This window comes from Trichoderma citrinoviride (genome assembly GCF_003025115.1).
Source record: "Trichoderma citrinoviride strain TUCIM 6016 unplaced genomic scaffold BBK36scaffold_6, whole genome shotgun sequence".
Taxonomy (NCBI): domain Eukaryota; kingdom Fungi; phylum Ascomycota; class Sordariomycetes; order Hypocreales; family Hypocreaceae; genus Trichoderma; species Trichoderma citrinoviride.
In genome coordinates, this window is record NW_020194714.1 from 362,148 (window position 1) to 383,342 (window position 21,195).

Below are 21,195 nucleotides of genomic sequence, written 5' to 3' on the forward strand. Positions count from 1 at the left end.
AGCTTTCGAACCATGGATTTACATGTGGCAATAATGAGTTCAGTTCTATTTTAAAACTAGTCTTTATAATTGCCACTACCAGCTGGACTCCCCACTGGACAATGCCTTTAACCCGGAGCGGCCCGCAAAGGACCGGACTTTGAGACTAGAAGTCGGACGCCAATCCAGCCAAGTTCCATGCAATAAACGGAAACAACGATAGGAATGGCTCTTAATGTCCTTAACTCTCTGTGCTGTTTGTGAGTACTGACCTTCGAAGACTTCATGAGGACAATGGTACCCGTTGTAGTACTGATATTTTGTCTACAATGGGGAAACATACCCCTGAACAGCTCACAACCACTAACCCAGCTACCGCGCAGGGATCGGTTCACAACTATACTCTCAGGGCCGCAAAGCCCGAACACGGCGAGGAACCATTGGCTCTTGCGCAGACTCAAAGCCGCTTCAGCCTGGTCGGGCGCTATAGGGCACATGTTTTGGGGGCTCATTTGCCTGATTATTCTATCTATAGTATTCAGTTATGACTCAGCTGACGGTCCCCCCATATCTGGATTAGGAAGCTGACAGGGGGATGTGGGCTCAGCTACGGAACAATTTGGTGGCTGTGAGGATATATCGAGCTTGATATTTTGTATAATTGCCGTACGCGAGGCTCAAAGTGGATTCAGCGACAACTCACAAACTAATGTCCAAGGAAATTGCTTCCACCAATTGTCTTTCATGCCTGCTGTTATTCTCACCGCTTATCTGGGTATTGCGCGGTAATGAGGATTGATCGATTGACGAGACTTGAGGGATTCTTCGGTAGTAGAAGACATATATAAATAATAAGCCTTCCCCCTTTCCTAGGTATACTTGCACAACCAAGTCATTCAACACCACCAAGTCCCTCAAGTCTTCTAATAACCTTCACCAACCACACTATCTACATCTAGCCACAATGCTGTCTCGCTCCATCATCCTGTCTCTTCTTGCTGCCCCAGCTGCTCTTGCGGCTTCGTGCTACGGCAACGGCAACCCCGGTCTTTCTGCCTCCGCCTACCAGCAGGCTGCCGACCAGGTCTGCAACTACGGACCCTCATTCGATGGCTACATCGATGGCCACCAGATTCAAGCTGTTTACCAGGGCAATGAAAAGCTCCACTGCCAGGTACGTGCCATCACGTCTACTGCCATTGTAGATTCACAAACCAAGCATCGAACAACTCATGGCTTACATATGCTATAGGAGGCTTTCAGCAACATCATCTCCCAGTGTGTAAGCGGCGAAGGCCTCAACGGAGGCCAGTGGACATGGGACTACAACGGCGTTTCAGAACTGTACTATATCCAGGCCTTTTAATTGACTTAAGTGTATATATCGGGCTGGGCGGTTGGTCGAATGGTTCAATAGGTTCAATGAATACGATTCAAACTCTAATGATCAAGTTTCTTATGCGGTTCGTGCCAACCTGAGTATAGTCCTAATAATGACAAACAATACGGATAGAGTGAAGGAGAGTGGCCTTGTAGAAGTCTATAAGATTGGTATCTCAAGTTTCGTTGTAGACTCAGGACTCGTCGTATACTCTCAAGTTTTACTTTAGATTATCAGGTGTTGTTTTAGACTCAAGTCTCTATTGTCGCCATTGTGAGACTACGCAGGAGTTTTCAAGGGAGCATGGATTATTATTCCTTTCCCAACATGATATTCTCAAATTCCAAGATGGGGCACATCCAAGCTTGCACCGCTTTCTGGGAGAGCTGATATAACTCCAGCATGTCCCTCAGAAGCAACCCACCAACTTTGGAGTCTCATAGGACTACGGAGAAAGGGCAATGACTTTTGAGCAACGGAGTGAGTAGTCCTAAAGTCTACCTTGACAGAGGAGTTCAGACAGCCAAATTGCCAATTCGGATGAAGGAACAGGCACTGAAGACAGCGGATCACAAGCGAAGGTCCAGAGCCCGAATTGGTACGTCGATTGGTAAGCATGAATACTAAGCAATTTTTGAGCACGCAAGGCCTTGATAATATGAAGGACTTTGATACGAAATTGTTGAAACGACTCTGTTGGCATGATTCCAGGTTCGAGATATCGGAAATATACGACCTTCACGTTTCAATGTATCAGAATCAAATGCTTAGGAATCAAGCTCTCGATAGATCACCATGCTACGACTATAAACACTTGACGTTGGTTGCAAACGGGACAAGCCGCACGCACCTCAGGTATACTATACTAATCTTTCAGCCTGCACTGATTATTAAATAGTACGCTGTCAGCAGCTTTATGACCTGAAATAATACTCTTGTCTCGGTTTTCACAGTTAGAATCCAGCTGTAGAGATTTGGAATCATGGAAAATGGTCACAATGCGTAGTTTTCGATCATTCAACAATCGATAGATCGGACTTTGAGATTTGCAAGCTCATAGAGATGGTTGATGGATAGCCGTGTACCCCCAAAGGCAAGATAAATATCTCCAGAAACCCAATCATACTGGAACACGTTAACATAGTCATTGAGTCGTAGTGAGGCCAAAATTACACCCGAAAACTCTGGCTCGCATCATAAACAGCAATGGCGGAACAGAAAGCACTGTTGGTTACCGGGCCCGGCAACCCCGTCGTATTGGGAACCCGACCCATACCGACTCCCGGGCCCGGTGAAGTGTTGGTCAAGATGGCCATCGCAGGATGTTCGTATGACGATACTCCGCCGAGATGTTAACCACACAGGAGTACGCACTCATGGACGTCAACTTCATGGGCCGGGTTCCCGCCTCAAACACGCAAGGCGAAGCTGCAACATTGCCACTGAATGCGCTCACCATGTACATTGCGCTCTTTCATTTATCTATACACGCTTTCCCTTCCCCGTTGACGCCCGAGGGAAAATCGTTCGACTACAAGAACACACCTCTTGCCATTATTGGAGCTGGTTCAAACTGCGGCCAATTTACGATTCAGCTTGCAAGATGGGCTGGGTTTGGCACTATTATCGCAATCGCTGGAAAGACCAAGGCTGATCATCTCCGGGAGCTTGGTGCCACTCACTTAATCGACAGGACACTGAGTGACGACGAGATTGAAGCTGAGGTGCGAAACAACGTGGGAGATGATCTCTTGCATGTGTGCACTGCCGTCTTGGCAAAGGATCAAACACTCGGAGCTCGCATTCTGTCAAACAACAAGAGGGGAACGCTGGTGACCGTGACTCAAGGCGAGGTTGATGAGACCAAGTTGAACAAGAAGGCCGGATACGAGCTGCGTCGTTTTCTCTGCCACCCTCATGCGGCAGATCGACGTGAACTGTCGGCAACCCTTTGGAAGGCTTTCCCGGGGCTCATTGAGCAGGGGATCTTGAGACCGACTCCCTATGCGGTTATCAAGGGCTTGGATGCGGCCAAGGTCAATGAGGTCCTGGACAACTACCGGGACAGTAAGAGCTCAACTAGGCCAAATATCCACATTAGCAACGCCTAGAGATGCATTTATGGATACAGACATTCAAAGACATTGCAGCTCATGTTTTCTTTCTTTCCTTTTGTAGTAAGCCACCCTTGTTATACTTTGCTGTATTATTGGCCCTTGAAGTTCCCCATTGGGTTGTATCGACTCCAAACCTCAACTATGTAGAGAGAGCGCTTCGCACGCCGATGAGTACGCATCTCATTGCTTGAGCTGAAGGCTGTATTCACTAATTGTAGCACAGAGCTACATTGTATGAAACAATTATCACGATTCTCGTTTCCTAATCAACTTCTCATCAGATGGTAATTGTTCGATGCATTACGCATTACCTCTGCTTATGCGGCGTTTACATGGTCATCAAGCATGCCACCTTACCACCCGTTGTAGCATTACTACTTGGTAATCCCATATCGTAACGCTAATCTCTCGCTGATCATTGGAACTGCTCTTGACAAGAGCTTGATTGCTGTGGTAATTATGAGCCTCTGTTGAGACGGCCGCCATCTCAAAAGATCATTCATAGTACCGACTTTTGAGAAACGCCACATACCTCTATTCTATGCAAATCAGCTACAGCGCATCATGGCTCTTTGGCTTGTACTGGCCTACCAGGCTTTACTGGTAGGCATTGTAGGACTAGTTGTTGGCTTCACATCGGCCAACTCCTTCATCCGTCCACTCGTCCTGCCTATGCTGGCCGCTCTCGTGTCACATGCTCTCATCTTCAACAAGGAAGCAATTTCACACAAGGGAACATGGACCCTGATCAACATGAACACCGCGGGCCTCTTTCTCCAATATCTAGATGTTGGTCTCATCAGTCGCTGGTCATATTCGGCATATGGCCCTACATCACCACGCGGCAATCAGCCCAATGCAAACCTCGGCTTAACAGACCGCAAGAAACCACAGCAGAAGGCTTCCCATCTGGTCTCTCGTCTGCAATGGGCGTTTGACGTCGCCACGTCCTGGCGTGCTCCGGCGACACCATGGGAGGTAAAGGGCACACCACAGTTTGCAATGGTGCCCAGTCGCGGACGCTTCATTGTCAGGAAGGCAATCACCTTGATCTGGTCTCTGTTAATTCTCGATGCAATGAGCCTAATGGGAGGCCAGCCCGACCCTGCAGTGAATGCGACCAAGTTCTCGTGGGACAAGGTCCTCTTCCTGACGCGGCTGGGTGAAGTCACAAGAAACGAGGTCATCTTGAGAACAATTGTCGTATACATCCGCTGGGTGGCCATATACTATTACGTCCAAGCATTCTACTCTTCATTAGCTATTGTGTGTGTCGCGGCGGGCGTTTCGCCGGTTCAAAGGTGGCCGCCACTGTTCGGTTCCATCTCCGAGATGTACACGATCCGCAATACTTGGGGGTAAGCCTACCTATGTTCTCTTATGGTTATGGGAAATTTCACCATTGCTGATCTGTTATCGCAACCAGAAAATTCTGGCATCAGGCCATTCGTCAGAAAATCAGCAGTCCCGCCTATTTACACGACATATTCCCTGCTTGGACTCAAAAAAGGAGGGATTGCAGGCCGATACATGTTCATTCTTCTCACGTTCACAGTCTCTGGCCTATTTCATCTCTTCGGCGAGGAGTATCCAGGCGGAATCCGCTGGGACCAGTCTGGCACGTTGCGCTTCTACAGCATCCAAGCTCTGGGCTTCATGATTGAGGACGCTGTTCAGGCGATCTGGAGCCGGGGTTTCAAGGGCCAATACAGTCGGTGGACTACAGCTGTTGGATATGTATGGGTTCTGTTTTGGATTTTCTGGACGTCACCGGCCTATTTCTACCCCCTGCAACTGAATGTTACTGAGAAGAAGCCGGTTTTGCCCTTTAGCGTAGTTGGACCGCTGCTTCAAAGCCTCAAAGAAGGATAAGGCCTGTCCGATTCTGTCTTGGCAGTTACTGTATTCAGGCTTGATAGAGGTGTCCCGGACACTATCACTTACTAGAGTCCTAGGGTTTAGATTAGCCCGTGTCCAAAAAGGGGTTTGTCGAATGCCTTGTCTCATCCCTTTTGTGACTTACAGCTGCTCTTAAACCCGATAGACTGCAATCTACCTCCCAAGTACTCATACATAATAATACCTTCTGTAATCAATTACGAGCTGGCACTTGTTGATCTCGATACAGCGGGGTCACTTCGACTGGTCCTCAAGACACAGACACCTCGATGGTAACGACCAACACAAAGCAACCCGACTAGACACCACTTCACACCCCCCCTGCACAACGCGAGCGTCGCACCCCGCACTGCTGCCGCTATTCACGAAGCAAAAGGAGGACTCTCTACTTGCGACCGCCATCGCTGAAAACAGGCCGTATTCAACCGAGATGATATACACAGACATGTCCGAGGAGCTTTTCGTAACCCTCCCATCCGGCTGCCAGATCTGCTACCAGGTCTTCGGAAACCCTCTGGATCCGGCCATCCTTCTCATCTCGGGCCACAGTTGTGCCATGACACAAAAGACGGATGGCCTTGTCCGGCTCCTCAGTCCTCCGAATCAGCCCTACTTCGTCATTCGGTTTGACCATCGCGATACCGGCCGCTCAACGTCTTTCACAAAACCACCCGATGGCTCACCGGTCTATGCGCAGAGTGACATGGTAGACGACATCGTGGGCCTCATCAGGCATCTCGAGCTCTCAGCCGCCCACCTCATCGGCATCAGTTTGGGCGGGTCTCTAGCATGGCAAACCGCTGCTCGGCTGCCCGACATTGTCAAAAGTCTGGCCCTTGTTCTCACGAGTCCAGTTGGTCGACAGCAAATGCCCAGCGATAACCTACCACCCGTCCTTTTAGAAGGGCAATGGCTCATCGCCGAGGCATATACCGTTCCAGACGACATGGATGATGATGAAGCTTGGATACATTCCTATACGCAGCTCGACCTTGCGCTGTCAAGTCAACCACCTACGGAGGAAGCAAGGGCTGAATCAAGACGGGAGTCTGAGATTACATATTACCGCGAGAGAGAGAGCGGGACGTTGTGGACAAGGTATAATCATTCCGATGCTTCGGGACCGAGGTGGCCGCGCGAGCTGCTGAAGCAAGTGCAATGTCCGACTGTCGTTATCCATGGCGCAAAGGACCAAATCTTCCCGATGAAGCATGCGGAGACTCTGAGAGATGATGTGAAAGGGGCGACACTGGTTATTCTTGAGGACTGTGGGCATGAGATTCCGCATCGGGTTCGGCAGCGGATGGCAGACGCAATCATTGAGAATGTGAGAAAAGGAGTAGAGTGGAGATAAATGCAAGTTGATGGCTGGCCTCATCTAGATATAAAGAAGAACTCAACAACAAAGAACAGCAGCTTCTTAATAGCAACCTCCCGAGAGGAGGCCACGACCTGAATAAGGCTTCAGTTCCCAACAAACACGGGTTCATGACCGTTTCCAAAAGCCCGCAACGCCTCGAGCCGATCCTGTGTCTCAAGCACCGTCTCATACGCAGCGTTCTCAGCTTCTTCGCTCATGCCTGCCAGCGCCGTCAAGGCCGCACGCACAGCCACTGGACCTCCATACGTAATCTCTCGCGCAAGTAGGATGCCTGCCTCCAGCGTCATATTCCTTGCGTCTTCAAGACTTGACGTCTCCTCCACGGTAACAAGACGGTTGCACATGCCCATTTCGGCTGCTTCCGCTGCAGGTACGCGTCGACCGGTCAATATGAGGTCCATGGCATGCATTTGGCCGATGAGCTTTGGCAGGCGATATGTCCCGCCCGCTCCCGGTATGATGGCAAGCCTGGTCTCCGGTAGACCGACTACGGCGAGTGAGGAAAAGACGCGAAAGTTGCAGCATAGTGCGAGCTCGAGGCCTCCGCCAAGTGCAAGGCCTGAGACACAGGCTATCGAAGGGATGGAAAGCGACGATAACCTGAAGAATGTGTTTCTCAGCGAGGCGAGAAAGACTTGTGTTTCTGCCGTGGTCATATTTCTCCTTTCACGGAGGTCAGCTCCCGCGCAGAAGACGTCGTTGAGTGCGCTGGCGAGAACCAGGGCTCTTGTCTGATGTGGCGAGGTTCTGTCCTCGCTGTGAATGCCTTCGATCTGTGCGGCCAATTCCTGCAATAGTTGTACGGATATGGCATTCTTGGCACTTGGGCGGTTCAGCTGGATCACTTTGATGGTTCCCACGTGTGGTGCTGGGATGTTGCTCACGACGAGCGTCGGAGCCTTGCTTGACACCTTGATATGATTTGAGTCCGGCCGATGTTGGGACGACGAATTCAGTATCTTCTCATCCTTTCCCATCATAGATAGTCATAAGTCCTTGTCGTGAGTTCCTTTATCCTTTCTCGCGAACAGGCCGAACAACTCATCTTCAGCCAGATATTTAAGAGTGTCAGGCTGCTCCGTGACCATAAACTCACACCCACCGTCCTGCAACTTGGGCATCACAATGACAGCCCCAGGCATCGTGCCTCTTGCAGGGTGGCGAAAAGCCTTGACACGTCCGTCACCAAACGCAGGGCCAAAATCTAGCTCGTGCACGTTGAAGGCAAAGTGGCTCGAGTATGTGATTGCCGTGGTGGCTGCGTCTCCCATGGTGCTCAGACGGATCGGCTCAGCCAATGCTGAACGCTCGGCGAGTCCGAGAAAGTCCCTGAACTTGTCACCGGTCATCGACTTGATGTCCGTCCGCAAGGCTTTGGCAGCAGTTCGGAGTCCGTCTTCAGGATCTGCCAGAGCGGAGAGCGGCAGAGAAGGTCTTGTGATGTAGAATGCATTCCCGAAATACGGCTCGGGAAGGCCCAGCATCGCGCGAACATCCAAAGGCTGCGTCATGACGACGGTGGCATCGGCGGGTAAGAGTCCGGCCCGGAGTCGGGCGAGCATGACACTGCGCCAGATGAGAGCAGCAATTGCGTCGCCGGTTGAGATCCATGTTGCGTCCTCGGCTCCCGGCTGGGGAGTGGCAGCTTTCTTGAGAGCTTCGAGAGCTTTGGCGCTCATGTGGAATGTGTGGCAGCCGTTTTCGACACCGATAAACTTGCCGCTCACTAACGGCGAAGTTGTAAAGGCGGGATGCTTCTCCTCGTCTCCAACGGCCCCATCAGCGGACAATAGAGCACTGCGATCCAACGAGTAGACGCTCGTCGCCGTTTCCAGGGGATGGCCAATTGCCCCGGACTGCGCTCTGCGAAAGTTGTCGGCAAAGATCCTGATGCAGTCTGTCACGCCTCGCCCATCGACGACGGTGTGCAGGATCTGGATGGCGAGCAAAAGTCCGCCTTCGATAAAGGTGGCCTGGAATCGGCACACATTGACAGGTTCCTCTTGGACGTATGCGACTTGAGGTAGAGAGCAGAGCTGATCGGCGTCGAACAATTGCTGGTCAAAGTTGGACTCGGCAAAAAATGAGAAAGAAAGTTGATCGGACAGTTCTACAACGTCCAAATAGGCGGCTCCAGCGGAGGAGATTGTTCGAAGCCAGGGGCGTTTACCTTCATCTTCGACGCGTGGCACCAGGGAACCGGCAAGGAAAGGGATTTGTTGGACGGTATAGTGTAATGCAATATGTAGCTGGTCAATGATTTGCTCTTTGTCGGCATTATCTGGTAGAGCGAAGCAGAGGATTCTTTTGGAATGAGTAGGTGGGAAGATTCTGTCCCAGTGGGATAGGGTAAGATCAAAGGGGGGAGCGGGAACAGCGATTGACTTGATCATTGTGTCCAACCAGCGATGGAAGAATATCTGTGAGTGTTATTCGAGATCTAGATGTTTACTTGGACCACTAGAAACTAAAACTGTCTACCTTCTGTGTCTTTGTCCCAAGTGCCTTTTATCATGCCCTTAAATTTAGGTTGGCCCATGATAGCTTCGCCCAAACAGCATCCTCAATTAGAGTACGCCTTGGCATGTATTGTCCTGTTCAGAAAGCAGCTTATGATTACTTGTACACTAGCTAGTAGTGTTAAGTTTCTTTGCTTACCGTTATTACCCCCCCAACGTAGTAGGATCCAGAATCCATCTGTCAGGTAATCAGGGCTTTGGATGCCAGATGCTGTTTGGATAGCTGTGATGTAGCAAGTAATGGGTGGCTGCTCATATGCCTGAACTTTGATCTACAATGGCGGTTGCGCTCGTTGAATGTTGTAGATGGTCTAGAAGCTGCTCGATAGGACAGAAGTCTCCTCTGAGCCCATACAAGCAGTGTAGCCGCCTATGGCTGTTCTACCTGCTGTTCAGAGAAGACAACTCGTGAGAGCCATTGGGGATGGCAACGTAAGATCCGAGTCAAATTCAGCCAACTGTGGAGTGAACTATGAGCATGCAGCCAAGGATGCAAGTATCCAAAACTCTGATGCTTCTTATTCATATGAAACTACACGAAAAGAACCCTTCAGCCCCTTATTCCCATCCACTCATTTGCTGGCATCTTCCGACTGGGTCAACTTGGAAACAACCTTCTCACCCAAGGCAATCAGAGAACTCGCATTGATAATGTCCAGCGTGGTCAACTCAACGCCCATCTTGGCACGCGTCCAGTTCCGCAGCTCAATAGCCGAAAGCGAGTCAAGCCCATATGCCATCAGAGGCTTACCCGGCTCTACCGGCCCAAGGAGCTGTAGAATCTTTGCAAACTGCCCAGAGAGCGCCTCGACGCATGCGTTCACCATACTCGACGTGTCAGCTTCTGCCTTGTGCATCACCTGGAATGTTCGTAGTGCTTGATCGCCCTTGTCGCTGGTGTCGCCGCTGGTGTCGGGCCCTACTTGCCTGCCGCGGCCGGCATAGAGATAGCTGAAGCGGGCGTCATAGACCAGGTGGGCTTCATCTAATGAGAGGGGATAAGAGATGCCCGTGATGATCTGGGTGCTGCTCTCTTTGTTGAGCTGAGTGTTGGGATCCTGCTGCAGAATGGAGTAAGTCAGGATCCTGCGCAGCATTGCCTCGTTGACTGGGATCCAGCGGGTCTTGTCAAACTTGTCTTCCAGGCCGGTCTCGTCATCTGCAATATGGCCAACATCCACAATCATCCCCAGGTCCGCTGCGTTGGCGCGAAGACCCTGGAGCTGCCGGTAACTGGCAAAAGCGTCGAGGAAAGTGTTTGCAGCTGCGTAGTTGGCTTGTCCCTTTCGCCCGACTATACCTGAGATGCTGGACAGCATAGTGAAAAAGTCAAGAGGCTGCTTGAGGACCTGTGTAGACGCCCGGTGAAGGTTCCATGCCCCGTTGACCTTGGCGTGGAGAGTTGAGTGATAGTCATCCACCGTCATGTTCTCGTACGGTTTATCCTGTGGTAACGAGTCAGGAAAACGATGCTCGAAAAGATCTTCGGGGTTTGACTTACATTTAGTACCATAGGGCCGTGGACAACGCCGGCAATCCTCGGCACCGTGTCCTTGAATATGCCGCTCACGACTTCATAATCACCAACGTCTCCTCTCGCCTCAGTGACAACACAGCCATGAGAAAGGCAGTCGCGCACAATCTTGGCAGAAGCATCGTCCTGAATGCCACTCCGATTGTTGACAACGATGTGACGGGCTCCATGCTGCGCCATGTGAACGATCAGCGTTCCGCAAGCACCCCGGAGGCCCCCGACGACGAGGTAAGATACGTCTGGCAGCAGTTTGAGCTTGCGAACAGCGGGACGAACTGGGACCTGTAGGTCTTCCGTTTGCTGGTTGGAGATGATGATCTTGCCCATGTGCCGTCCGGCACGGATATGAGCCAAAGCAGCTGGAATCTGATTAAAGCCAAAGATGGTGACAGGATGGATTGGCTGGAGGTGACCCGCTTTGATCAGAGCAAATAGTTCCTCGAAAAGCCTTTTGAATAGGTTAGACATATATAGATGGTTCCAAGTAGGTAAGGCTAAGTCGACTTACTTGGCCACCTTCTTCTCGTCCATGTGCTTGCCATACGACATGTCGACGGCACGGAACGAGCAGTTCCTATCAAACGGCTCCATGGCCAGCGTGTTGCGATCAATAATGTCCCTCTTACCGATCTCGACCATGATGCCACCATCGGCGACGATCCGCCACGAGGCATCCAGCAGCTCACCAGTCAAAGAATTGACAATGACATCGACGCCACGCCCGTCAGTTTCTCGTATAATCTCCGATGCAAAGTCTGTGCTCCGCGAAGAGTACATCCGGCTCCTCGGGATACCGTAGTTCTTTTCGAGGAACTCGCGTTTTTCTTCTGTTCCCACAGTGACATAGATCTACGTAAACGTTGTGTTAGTCTCGGGGGGGAGGGGGTTGGTTGATGCTGAGATGCCAAACAACGCACCTCTGCTTTCCTATACCGAGCCAGTCCGATGCATGCGATTCCAACGCCACCAGTAGCAGAGTGAATAAGAACAGACTGACAATGAGTTAGCATCTGAAGAATCGAGTCAGCAAGAGAGAATGATGAGCTCACCTGTCCTTCCTGGATATCCGCCAGGTGATACAACGAATACAGCGAGCACAGATAAACCGAGGGAATGGTAGCAGCCTCTTCATAAGTCATGGTGTCCGGAATGAGATGGCAACGATCGGCTTCTGCATGCGCTCGATTCGCATATGTGCCAGGCTTCAGCACGCAGACTCGATCACCCACCTTGAACCTGGTCACGTTGGAGCCTATCCGCCGAATGGGACCAGCGCACTCAACACCAATCGTGTATTCGTTATCTGCGACGATGCCCATGGTGATGGCGACGTCCTTGAAGTTGACACCCCCGGCTCTGACTTCGACTTCCACCCAGCCTGGCTCAAGTGGAAGCTCTTCGACATCTGTTTCGCACCACGTCAGGCTTTGGAGAGTGCCGATTCGCTCGGTCCTCAACATGATTTGTGCCTCATTGTTGTGAAACGGCTTGGAGACGGGCTCCAGGCCTTCGACTTCGGCGCGTTTGAAATCATTCACGGCAGCGTCCGGGATGAGTCTCTGGATATGCAAGACGCCGTCACGCTCCATGTACTGCGTCTCCGGCGAGGCATCCTGAGCCAGCAATTGAAGCACGCGATCAATCGCCCACTCTGTGGCACGACTTGTGCTGGACTGAACACCAAGAGTGGTCAGCTTGAGGCTTTGGTCCTCTTGACGGGCAACTCTGAAGAGCCCGTGCACAAGGGCGTTGTCGGGATCGGTGACGGGGTGTTGAGAGCCTTTCGTGACCCAAAGCAGAGGATTGCCCGAAGTAACGAGTGCCTTGATAGCTTCCCATTGAGGCTCGCTCGCATGTCTGAGAACATGATGCGACAGTTCGTCGACAATCAACACAACTGTTCCAGCCGGAACAGGAGGAAATGGATATGTCTGCTGTATAATTTCCCAGCCAGAAGCAGACAATGTGGCCAGCAAAGAAGGACCGAGAGCCGGCTTGCTCGTGCCCTTAAGACTGGCAACAAGAAGCCTATGTCGCGAAGTCGAGGGCGCCGTCTTTGTAGGGTTACGCGACAGAAAGCCCAGACTTCCGTCATCAGTGGCAGCAATCGTGAGAATGGGACTGGGTTCGTGGATTCTCTCACGACGTCTTCTGGAAAAGCGCTCGAGACTGCCAACGTCGTCCTGGGCCGTCTTCGACGCTTCAAGGTCACTGGCTGTCGAGTCCAGGGAACTGGAGGGTCGATCGCCGTCAGAGCCCCAGGATGTGGGAGGCGTTCCTGGCGATTGGGGAGACTGGTTCTGATACCAATTCTCGAAAACTTCGACTCCGTCTATTTCATCGTTCTCCTGCGATTGCTGTCTCATCTCTGGTTCTCACCACCAGCGTCAGGCCATCAGCCGCAAGTAGGGGCTTCAGGTTTCTCATTGCCTCATCTGTCTCAAGCTGGACTTTTATCGAAGACTTCACAATGACCAAATCATAAATCACCTCGGCAGGAATTCCAAGGCCCTCAATATCTGGCTTCACGACGGAGAAGGAAGTGCCATCTGCTCCCTCGTGCTTGGCCTGGACAGCCACCAGGGCCTTTGCATCAGTAGAAGCGAAATCATACCGAGAATATGCGGCTCTGGCTGGTGAGTTGCCGGCGCCAAACCAGAGACAAGAAGTGTCCGTCTCCTCCAGATGGACTTCCAATATCTTCAACGCGGGCTTCTTGTGCGCGATCAGGTCGATAACTCGGTCAATCATGGTTTGTGCCTTTTCAACGTCCAAATACATCATTTGATCCTGTGTGAGAAGAGAAATGTCGGGCTGCCAGGAAATGCGATCAAACACATGAGGGTCGGGCTTTGGAGCCACATCAAGCTTGACATAGTTGATGCCCGTAACTCGAACGACCAGTTTGCCGGTGGCCGAGTCGTATATGGAGCTGTTCGCCTTCCAGCTCTTGTCCTGATCTGGGCGGCCACGTCCCGAATACACAGAAGTGGCATAGGAGACGCCCTCGTGCAGGCGTGAAGGAACGCTGTTGATGAGGACATCGTCAAACATGGCCGGGATCATGACGTCTCTGACATTGACACGCTCGCCGACGGCATTTGCTGGAATAGGAGTCTGAAAACAGCCGTCGAGAGCGGCGGGATGAACCGGATAGTAGGACTGAGGCGACCATTTCGAACTGGGCGGTGCCAGCGACATCAAGGTCCGACATGAGCGCAAGCCGCTGGTTGCCTCGATGCTGATGAGCTTCTGGAAGTCGGGACCAAAGTCCATGCCGATTTCGGCCTCGGCTTTGTACCACTGCTTTGCGTTCTGAGGATGCTCAAGGGGCGCGATGTCGTCGAGTTTCTCGTTGACGGGGTCCTGGATCCGGACAAGGCCAAAGCAATGCTCGACCTCCACATCGGCTTCGGTCGTTGAGATTCGGAACTCATGCCATTCCTTGCTGCCGGGTACTTGGCTCAGCGAAAGAATAAGACGGACGTCTTTGCCTTCCTCGAGCACCATGGCTCTGTTGAAGCGCACGTTGCGGAAGCGATAGCACAGTTCGTTGGCGGAAGCCGGAGCCTCCTTTTCGTTGAGAGCGCAATGCTTCTGATACAAGGCTTCCAAGCCGAGGGTGAGGAAGCCGGCTCCAGGCATGATGGCGTCGCCGCCCATCTTGTGGTCCAAGATCCAAGGCACATTGGCAACGTTGAGCGTGTGGCGCCATACCGGCGAAGTCCAAGGGATGCCGGGAACCTTGCTTCCGAGCAGGTCGTGGACGGGGAACTTCCTGAATCGCCAGTCCTTGCTCGCAGCACTTTCATGCCAGTACTTGACTGAATGGTTCCAAGAGTAGTTGGGAAGGTCAATGATGGTGCGTACAGTATCTCTGTAGTCGTTGACGAGGGACAGGTTAATGGGGCCACCGGTTGCGTAGATCCGGCCGGCAACGTCGAAGAGAGACTTGCCGGCGTTAGATCCGCGAGACCACGAGGAGCAGTACGTGACGTCCTTTCCGTTCGGCAATGCTTTGAGAATCTGGGCGACGGGACCAGCCAGAGCTCCAGAAGGACCGATCTCAACAAGAAGCGTGGGGGAATCTTGGGTGATCATCTCTTTGAGGGCATCGTCGAAACGAACGGGAGAAGACATGTTGGCCAGCCAATACGACGAGTCCGCAGGAGTCTTCTTTCTGGCACCGGCGACAGACGAGAACATGCTGACGCCGGACGACGAATTTGCCAGGGGCAAGAACTCATCATCGGTCTCCAGAAGCCTTCGGTATTCTTCGCCCGTAATGTCCATGAACTTGGAATGGTAGGCCATATCCACGAGCAGCATCCTAGCAAAGTGGCCGGCGGCTTTGATCTTGCTGGCTATGTCCTCGAGCGCAGGCTTCTTGCCAGAGAGTGTCAAGCTGTTGGGGCTGTTGTAGCACGCAATGGAAACACTCTCCTTGTGTTCTTCCAGAAACTCGGCAACACCCTCCGCGCCGAGTCCAACCGCAAGCATACCGACCTCCTTTTCCGACTCGGAAGCACGATTGATTGCGGCTCGGCCTCTGTAGTAGGCTGCTTTGAGGGCACCCGCACGATCAAGCCAACCAGCGGCATAAGCTGCGGCACATTCGCCGGAGGAGTGACCGACGACTGAAGTTGGCTTGATATTCCAAGACTCCAGCACGGCAAATATGCAAAGCTGCAGTGCTGTGACGAGAGTCTGGGAGATGTCAGGCTGGCGCATGTGCTTTGCAGAGCGAGGCTCCGTCAACTCGGAGAAAAGAGACCATGCAGGCGGATCGGGCTGAGCTTGAAGCACCTGGTCAAGCCCTTCCAGAATTGCTCGTGTCCAAGGGAACATTTCCAGCAGATCTTTGCCCATCTGCGCCCACTGTGCTCCTTGTCCGGTGAAAATGAAGCCGATCTTGGGAGGCTGCGAGCCACTCTTTGACATGGTGAAGTCATCCTCCCGGATATCCGTCGTCGTCGTGGTCACAAAAGGCGCGGTGGAAGAGTCGTGACCTGCGCTCTGATAGCGTATATGCCAGATCTGACAGGTCAACCTTGACTCGTGGGTTGATGAGGTGGGTGCAGAAAGCCTTGATGTTGGCACTAAGAGAGGCGGCATCGTTTGCAGACAGAACAAGGACGCTTGGGCGGCTTGCCTCGTGGTTGTCGGCATCAAAGTCCTTTTCAACATCAATGTAGGAAGACGTGTGGTTGACTGCATCCAAGGGATCGACCTGTTGCACGATGGCATGGGCGTTTGAGCCTCCAATGCCGAAGGAGTTGATGCTCGCTCTTCGAGGGGCGTCCTCGGGCCATTTGACAAGGACACGGGATACTTTAACCTTGGCTGCGGCAAAGTCAACTGGATAATGGTCAGTCAGCAGTTTCATTCTCATATGGGGCTTATATTCTATATCGCGGTATACACATACTCTTGGGGTTCGGGGTGATAAAGGTCGGGTTGCCGGGAATCGCCCCCTTTTCAATCGACATGATGGCCTTCATCAGCCCAGACAACCCAGCAGCAGGCTCCGAGTGCCCAACGTTACTCTTAATCGAGCCAATGATGAGCGGCTTGTCATCTGAACGCCCTGCGGCAAATACCGAGGCAATGCCCCTGACCTCGTTCGCATCACCGGCCTGCGTGCCCGTGCCGTGACATTCCAGGAACGTCGTCTGACTAAAGTCTGTGATGCCAGCGTTCGCATAAGCCGCACGGATAGCGAGAGCTTGAGACTCGGCATTTGGACTCGCGATTCCAGCTGTCCGTCCATTATGATTTGAGGCTGTGCCGAGTACGATGCCTCTTATCGGATCACGATCACGGATAGCATCCGACAGCCGCTTCACAATTGCCGTGCTCACTGCCTCAGCCTTGACATATCCATCCGCCGCCAGGTCAAAAGTGTGACACAGCGCCGTGGGAGAGTGCGCGCCTCCGACGTTTCCAGCATCGATAACGTGCTCCGGGCTCATGTACAAGTTTGAAGTTGCGACGATGCCCATCTTGATGGTCCCCGAGCGCAGATTCTGGCATGCCAGATCCAGGCCAACGAGGCTCCCTGAACATGCCGTGTCGAGCGTGATGCTCGGCCCCTTGAGGTTGAGGAAATGGCTGATGCGGTTTGCCATGACACAGCGGGCGATGCCGACGACGTTGCCCAGCGGTCTGTCTTCTGGATCCCGGCTTGCCATGTCGGCATAGTCCACGCCGTAAGATCCTACGTAGCAGCCGACGACCTGATTGTCCAACTTGTCCATCGGAATGCCGGCGTTCTCTAAGCCTTCGTATACTACTTCGAGGATCTGACGCTGATTCGGGTCCATAGCGGTAGCCTCGCCAGTTCCGACCTCGAAGAAGCCGGCGTCAAAGTCGGCCAAGTCTATGTCCTTGAGGAACATGCCACCAGGCTGGCGCATGGTCTTGGGCTTCATAGATCCATCATAGTGGCCCGCCAGATTGAACCTTGTTGGGGGTACCCCGTTCCAGGCGATCTCCCCCCTCTCCAAAAAGTCCCAGAGTTGATGTGGACTGTAGTTGCCTCCGGGAAGACGGCATGCAAAGCCAATGATGGCGATGGGCTCCGGTGCGCCTTGGTCTGACTTTGCCATGGCTGTGTGAAGGAGTTTCCGAGGGGTTGGGCAAAGGCAAGAAGAAGGAAACGGTGATTCTGGCGCCTTTGTTTCCTCAATTGTTCCTCCTGAGTAGTTGAAAGACGTCTGTTGAAGAACGGAGGAGACTATGGGTTGTACAAAAGACAAATGAAAATTCACAAGGATACACGTAGTAATTTGTTATCCACCATTATACGTCTTATAACAGCAGCTTCACCTCAACTATTTCCATCCCAGTCTATGTGAGTTCTGATACAAAGTAAGATGTCGGCGTATCTGCAATCGACTGCTGATTACCATCACATTACTGTTATCATAGCCGCATTAAGTTGGTGTTGGATTTCCCAGCCCTGCTTACGTGCTTACACACACCTATTTCCTTGTATGCATTTTACCTCCCCATACAAATCTTACCAACAAATTCTCCTCGAAAATTGGACAATATGGAAAGCTCTCCAACCTTTCCTAACCTTCTCAGTCTGTTGGGTACTCATGAGATCAAGGCCACATTAGTGGCGTCTCCCCTTACGGACTGCTGTACACGCGCCCCAGTAACTCAATGAGTCTCATCTCTCATTATGGCACCAATCACGTCCTACAGAGCCGTTGAATGCAGGACCATTGATGGCATCAGGCTTGAGGCATGGTTCTGGCAGGTCAAAGGGTCAGCGCCAGCCATCATTATGACCCATGGCGTGAGTCAACCACAGTATGCTTGCATGAACTCGATCTGAGCGCAACTTTTATTAGCTCAACTGTATCAAAGAGATGAGCCTCCAGCAGACGGCTGAAGCATTTCAAGCAGCCGGCTACAATGTCCTATTATACGACTCGAGGAGCGTTGGTGGCAGCGGGGGTCTTCCGAGGAATCAAATTGATCCATGGCAGATCACTCAGGATCTATCAGGTAGGACCCTACGCGGACCCTATTTTCATACTTCATCAACGGCTGACCTTGATCTTTGATACGTTAGATGTTATAAGCTTTGTTGAGACATCCCAGTGTCGACCCCAAGCGCATCCTGCTCTGGGGAATATCCTTAGGAGCCAGTATAAGCGGATGTGCAGCAGCCATCGATAGACGAGTCGTAGCTGTGCTCATGGTCTGCCCCATCTTCGCCTTCATCAGACCTGATAAACGAGCTACGGCCTTTGCCCAGCTCATACGGGACCGAAAGTCCCAGCTGAGAGGTAATGAGCCGTTCACGCTACCACCGTTCAACGACAAAGGAGAGAATCCAGCTGGTTATGCCGGCTCGGGTGGTCCCGGAGGACTCGAAGCGCACTTGCTCATGAGAACCGCTACGGAGCGTGGCCACCCCAACTTTCGGGACCGAATCACCCTCCAAACATTCCACAAGCTGGCATTGTTTCGTCCGGGGGATCTTCTTGACGAGATGCTGGAGCTACCAACCATGATGATCATACCGGAGCGAGATGCTCTGTCTCTTCCCAAGGACCAGCTTGCGGCTTTTGAGAAGATAAAGGCACCCAAGAGACTTCACTGGGCAAAAGATGCAGGACACATGGATGTTCTCACTGGAGAGGGATCGGCTGACGTATTGGCAGTCATGTTACAGTTCTTTCGTTCAGCGCTTCAAGGAGATATTCGGTAGGGTAGATAGCTATGCGGATGTAAACATTGATGGACTTTGAAAGCATTGTTTAACAGCTTATCTTCGTAGAAGTGTTCTTGCTGATCGTCTTCTTCCTTCCCGCTTACAGTTTTCGCTGTTGGCACCAACAGAGTTGCGCTTAACCCTCTCGAAATTATAAGCCACAACACAACTTTAAATGATGGTGTATAATGGAACGACGTAGAAAGAAACTACCTAAGCAAGAGTGAAAGTCCAAACGCTAAAGAAAAGCCGTCTCAACAAGACGTGAGATCTAAACAATCCTACAAAGCCTCTCGCCCTCAGTCATTTCCCAATAAGCGTCAGAGCCCACAGACGTATGCTGCCATAAGACAAATTCAGGATCGTACTTCTTCTTGACGTCAAGCAGCTTAGCGTAATTCTCCCCAAAATAGTCCTGCTTCCAGTCCGGATTATCATACGTCGCTTCATTGATGTATGCTCCATCAGTCAAAAATTTGAACCTATCCTGCCAGGCATTGACTTTGGCCTGATATCTTTGCATTTCCCCAACAGAAGCATCGTTTGGAAAGGCGATGCCAAAGTTCATGGTATACAGAGAGCTTCTCCATGCTGGCAAGACAGCACGCATACCAGATGTAGTACCGACCTGGGCGAGAGATACGTTGCTGGAAGCCAGGGTGATTGCTTGAAACGGCACCGTATCGTCTTCCATGATTTCACGGAAGATGTTGACAACCGCTTGGGAGTCGTCTTGTACTGTCGATTGCGGTACTAGGCGTTCCCCCACGGTGTTGTTTGGAGGGAACTCATCTGGGTCCCCTGTCACATATGTATTGTAATGCTCGAAATATGTTACCTTTTCCGTAACTTTGTAGCTCGTAATGGCAATATTAAGGCTCTCGAGCTTCTTCAAGAAGGGATCCAATGCAGTCGTCATACTGGCTTCCGTTCCTCCAGGCAAAGTGGCAATGTTGAGACGAAATGCAATGCTGGTTATTACCGCCACGGACGAGAACCCGCGAATCTCGTTGAGTACGAGAAGATGCTCATGCCATGCAGCTATGGCCTTCCAGTAAGCATCTGGATTCGTATTGGCAAAGATGAATGTCGCTCCAGCAACAGAGCTATCAACATGAGCCTTTGTTGTAAGCGAGATAACCACTGCGTAGTTACCAGAGCCTCCGCCACTCAGAGCCCAGAACAGGTCAGGATTTTCGTCAGGTGAAGCTGTGAGATGCCGACCATCGGTGGTGATGACCTCAAACTCTAAAGCATTGTCCGCGGCTAGCCCGTAGCTTGCAGAGAGAGCCCCATAGCCTCCGTTTTGCGTGTAACCGCCAGCCACACCAACGGTGGGACAGTATCCCCCTATTGCTCGCAGTCCGTTTTGTCCAGCAACTGCATTCAGCTGAGTGATTTGAACACCGGCTCCCATTCGGATGGCTGGGCCGTTGTAGTGTCCGCTGGTGTAATTGAACACAGAAATGTTCTTCAGGTTGTGCGTCCACAGCGCAAGAGACCCTTTCCCGGAGGACCTCCCTATGACATCGTGACCAGTATTCTTGATGATGAGCCTGATGTTCTTTTTCCGAGCAAATTTGACCCCGTGAATCACGTCAGATGCCGCAGAGACGTTGATTGCATACGAGGCGAGGTTGCCTAGAGTACATGTCCCATCGCGCGTTGTAAAGGGGTTGCACGAATCGTTCAACCAGTATGGGAACATGACATTGACAGGGTCATCGCAACTGATCACAAGGCGTTGGTCAATGCTGTGCAAAACCCAAAGGCTTCCTCTACTTACTACAGTCTGTCAGCCACCCACTGCTCCCGGACACTTTCGCATGTCGTGGCATCTCTCGCTGGACCATAGCACGGCTGGGCTAATGGTTTGCCACGGATAAGCCCTCCACCCAGGGTCTCATTGAGATGCTTCCATTCGTCTTCCTTGGGCCACTCGTGGTCTCCTGGCAAATGGCGACATTTTCGGGTGTTCCCTGCTCGGAATGCTGCAGGAGATGCAGCTAATGGAGGCAGATTGGCTGCAATAATGGCCAGTGTTGCAACGCAGTTCAATATGCGAGGGAACATCGGAGAGACTTTGGTAAGCACCAGATCTGCAGAGAGGCAGGTAATCACTGCGATTTTTGCTACTATGCAGATACAGTATTTT

At 51.8% G+C, this 21,195-nt stretch overlaps 8 protein-coding genes across 8 annotated transcripts; 5 read left to right on the forward strand and 3 right to left on the reverse strand.

The window, feature by feature from the left end:
* Window positions 1–943: 943 nt before the first annotated feature.
* On the forward strand, window positions 944–1,314 carry BBK36DRAFT_1198297 (hypothetical protein; the record flags this gene model as incomplete). Its single annotated transcript, XM_024897030.1, has 1 exon — window positions 944–1,314. The coding sequence occupies one exon, from the start codon at window positions 944–946 to the stop codon at window positions 1,229–1,231; it is 288 nt and encodes a 95-aa protein (XP_024750072.1). The 3' UTR covers window positions 1,232–1,314.
* Window positions 1,315–2,709: 1,395 nt separating this feature from the next.
* On the forward strand, window positions 2,710–3,471 carry BBK36DRAFT_1140531 (hypothetical protein; the record flags this gene model as incomplete). The annotated part of the gene is made up of 1 exon (XM_024893385.1): window positions 2,710–3,471. The coding sequence occupies one exon, from the start codon at window positions 2,710–2,712 to the stop codon at window positions 3,469–3,471; it is 762 nt and encodes a 253-aa protein (XP_024750073.1).
* A 570-nt stretch (window positions 3,472–4,041) lies between these two features.
* On the forward strand, window positions 4,042–5,349 carry BBK36DRAFT_3899 (hypothetical protein; the record flags this gene model as incomplete). Its single annotated transcript, XM_024898054.1, has 2 exons — window positions 4,042–4,835; window positions 4,920–5,349. The coding sequence occupies 2 exons, from the start codon at window positions 4,042–4,044 to the stop codon at window positions 5,347–5,349; spliced, it is 1,224 nt and encodes a 407-aa protein (XP_024750074.1).
* A 472-nt stretch (window positions 5,350–5,821) lies between these two features.
* Window positions 5,822–6,730, forward strand: BBK36DRAFT_1117610 (alpha/beta-hydrolase; the record flags this gene model as incomplete). The annotated part of the gene is made up of 1 exon (XM_024890372.1): window positions 5,822–6,730. The coding sequence occupies one exon, from the start codon at window positions 5,822–5,824 to the stop codon at window positions 6,728–6,730; it is 909 nt and encodes a 302-aa protein (XP_024750075.1).
* A 110-nt stretch (window positions 6,731–6,840) lies between these two features.
* Window positions 6,841–9,150, reverse strand: BBK36DRAFT_1140533 (putative enoyl-CoA hydratase/isomerase family protein; the record flags this gene model as incomplete). The annotated part of the gene is made up of 2 exons (XM_024893386.1): window positions 6,841–7,601; window positions 7,854–9,150. 2 exons carry the CDS (start codon window positions 9,148–9,150, stop codon window positions 6,841–6,843), a joined length of 2,058 nt encoding a protein of 685 aa, XP_024750076.1.
* Window positions 9,151–9,848: 698 nt separating this feature from the next.
* On the reverse strand, window positions 9,849–17,418 carry BBK36DRAFT_65461 (beta-ketoacyl synthase domain-containing protein; the record flags this gene model as incomplete). The annotated part of the gene is made up of 8 exons (XM_024898440.1): window positions 9,849–10,721; window positions 10,778–11,258; window positions 11,319–11,659; window positions 11,728–11,802; window positions 11,860–13,110; window positions 13,190–15,826; window positions 15,861–16,168; window positions 16,239–17,418. 8 exons carry the CDS (start codon window positions 17,416–17,418, stop codon window positions 9,849–9,851), a joined length of 7,146 nt encoding a protein of 2,381 aa, XP_024750077.1.
* A 581-nt stretch (window positions 17,419–17,999) lies between these two features.
* Window positions 18,000–19,037, forward strand: BBK36DRAFT_65462 (alpha/beta-hydrolase; the record flags this gene model as incomplete). The annotated part of the gene is made up of 3 exons (XM_024898441.1): window positions 18,000–18,116; window positions 18,172–18,328; window positions 18,406–19,037. 3 exons carry the CDS (start codon window positions 18,000–18,002, stop codon window positions 19,035–19,037), a joined length of 906 nt encoding a protein of 301 aa, XP_024750078.1.
* Window positions 19,038–19,311: 274 nt separating this feature from the next.
* BBK36DRAFT_1168284 (FAD binding domain-containing protein) lies at window positions 19,312–21,113 on the reverse strand (the record flags this gene model as incomplete). Its single annotated transcript, XM_024895158.1, has 2 exons — window positions 19,312–20,770; window positions 20,827–21,113. The coding sequence occupies 2 exons, from the start codon at window positions 21,111–21,113 to the stop codon at window positions 19,312–19,314; spliced, it is 1,746 nt and encodes a 581-aa protein (XP_024750079.1).
* Between the last annotated feature and the right edge of the window lie 82 nt (window positions 21,114–21,195).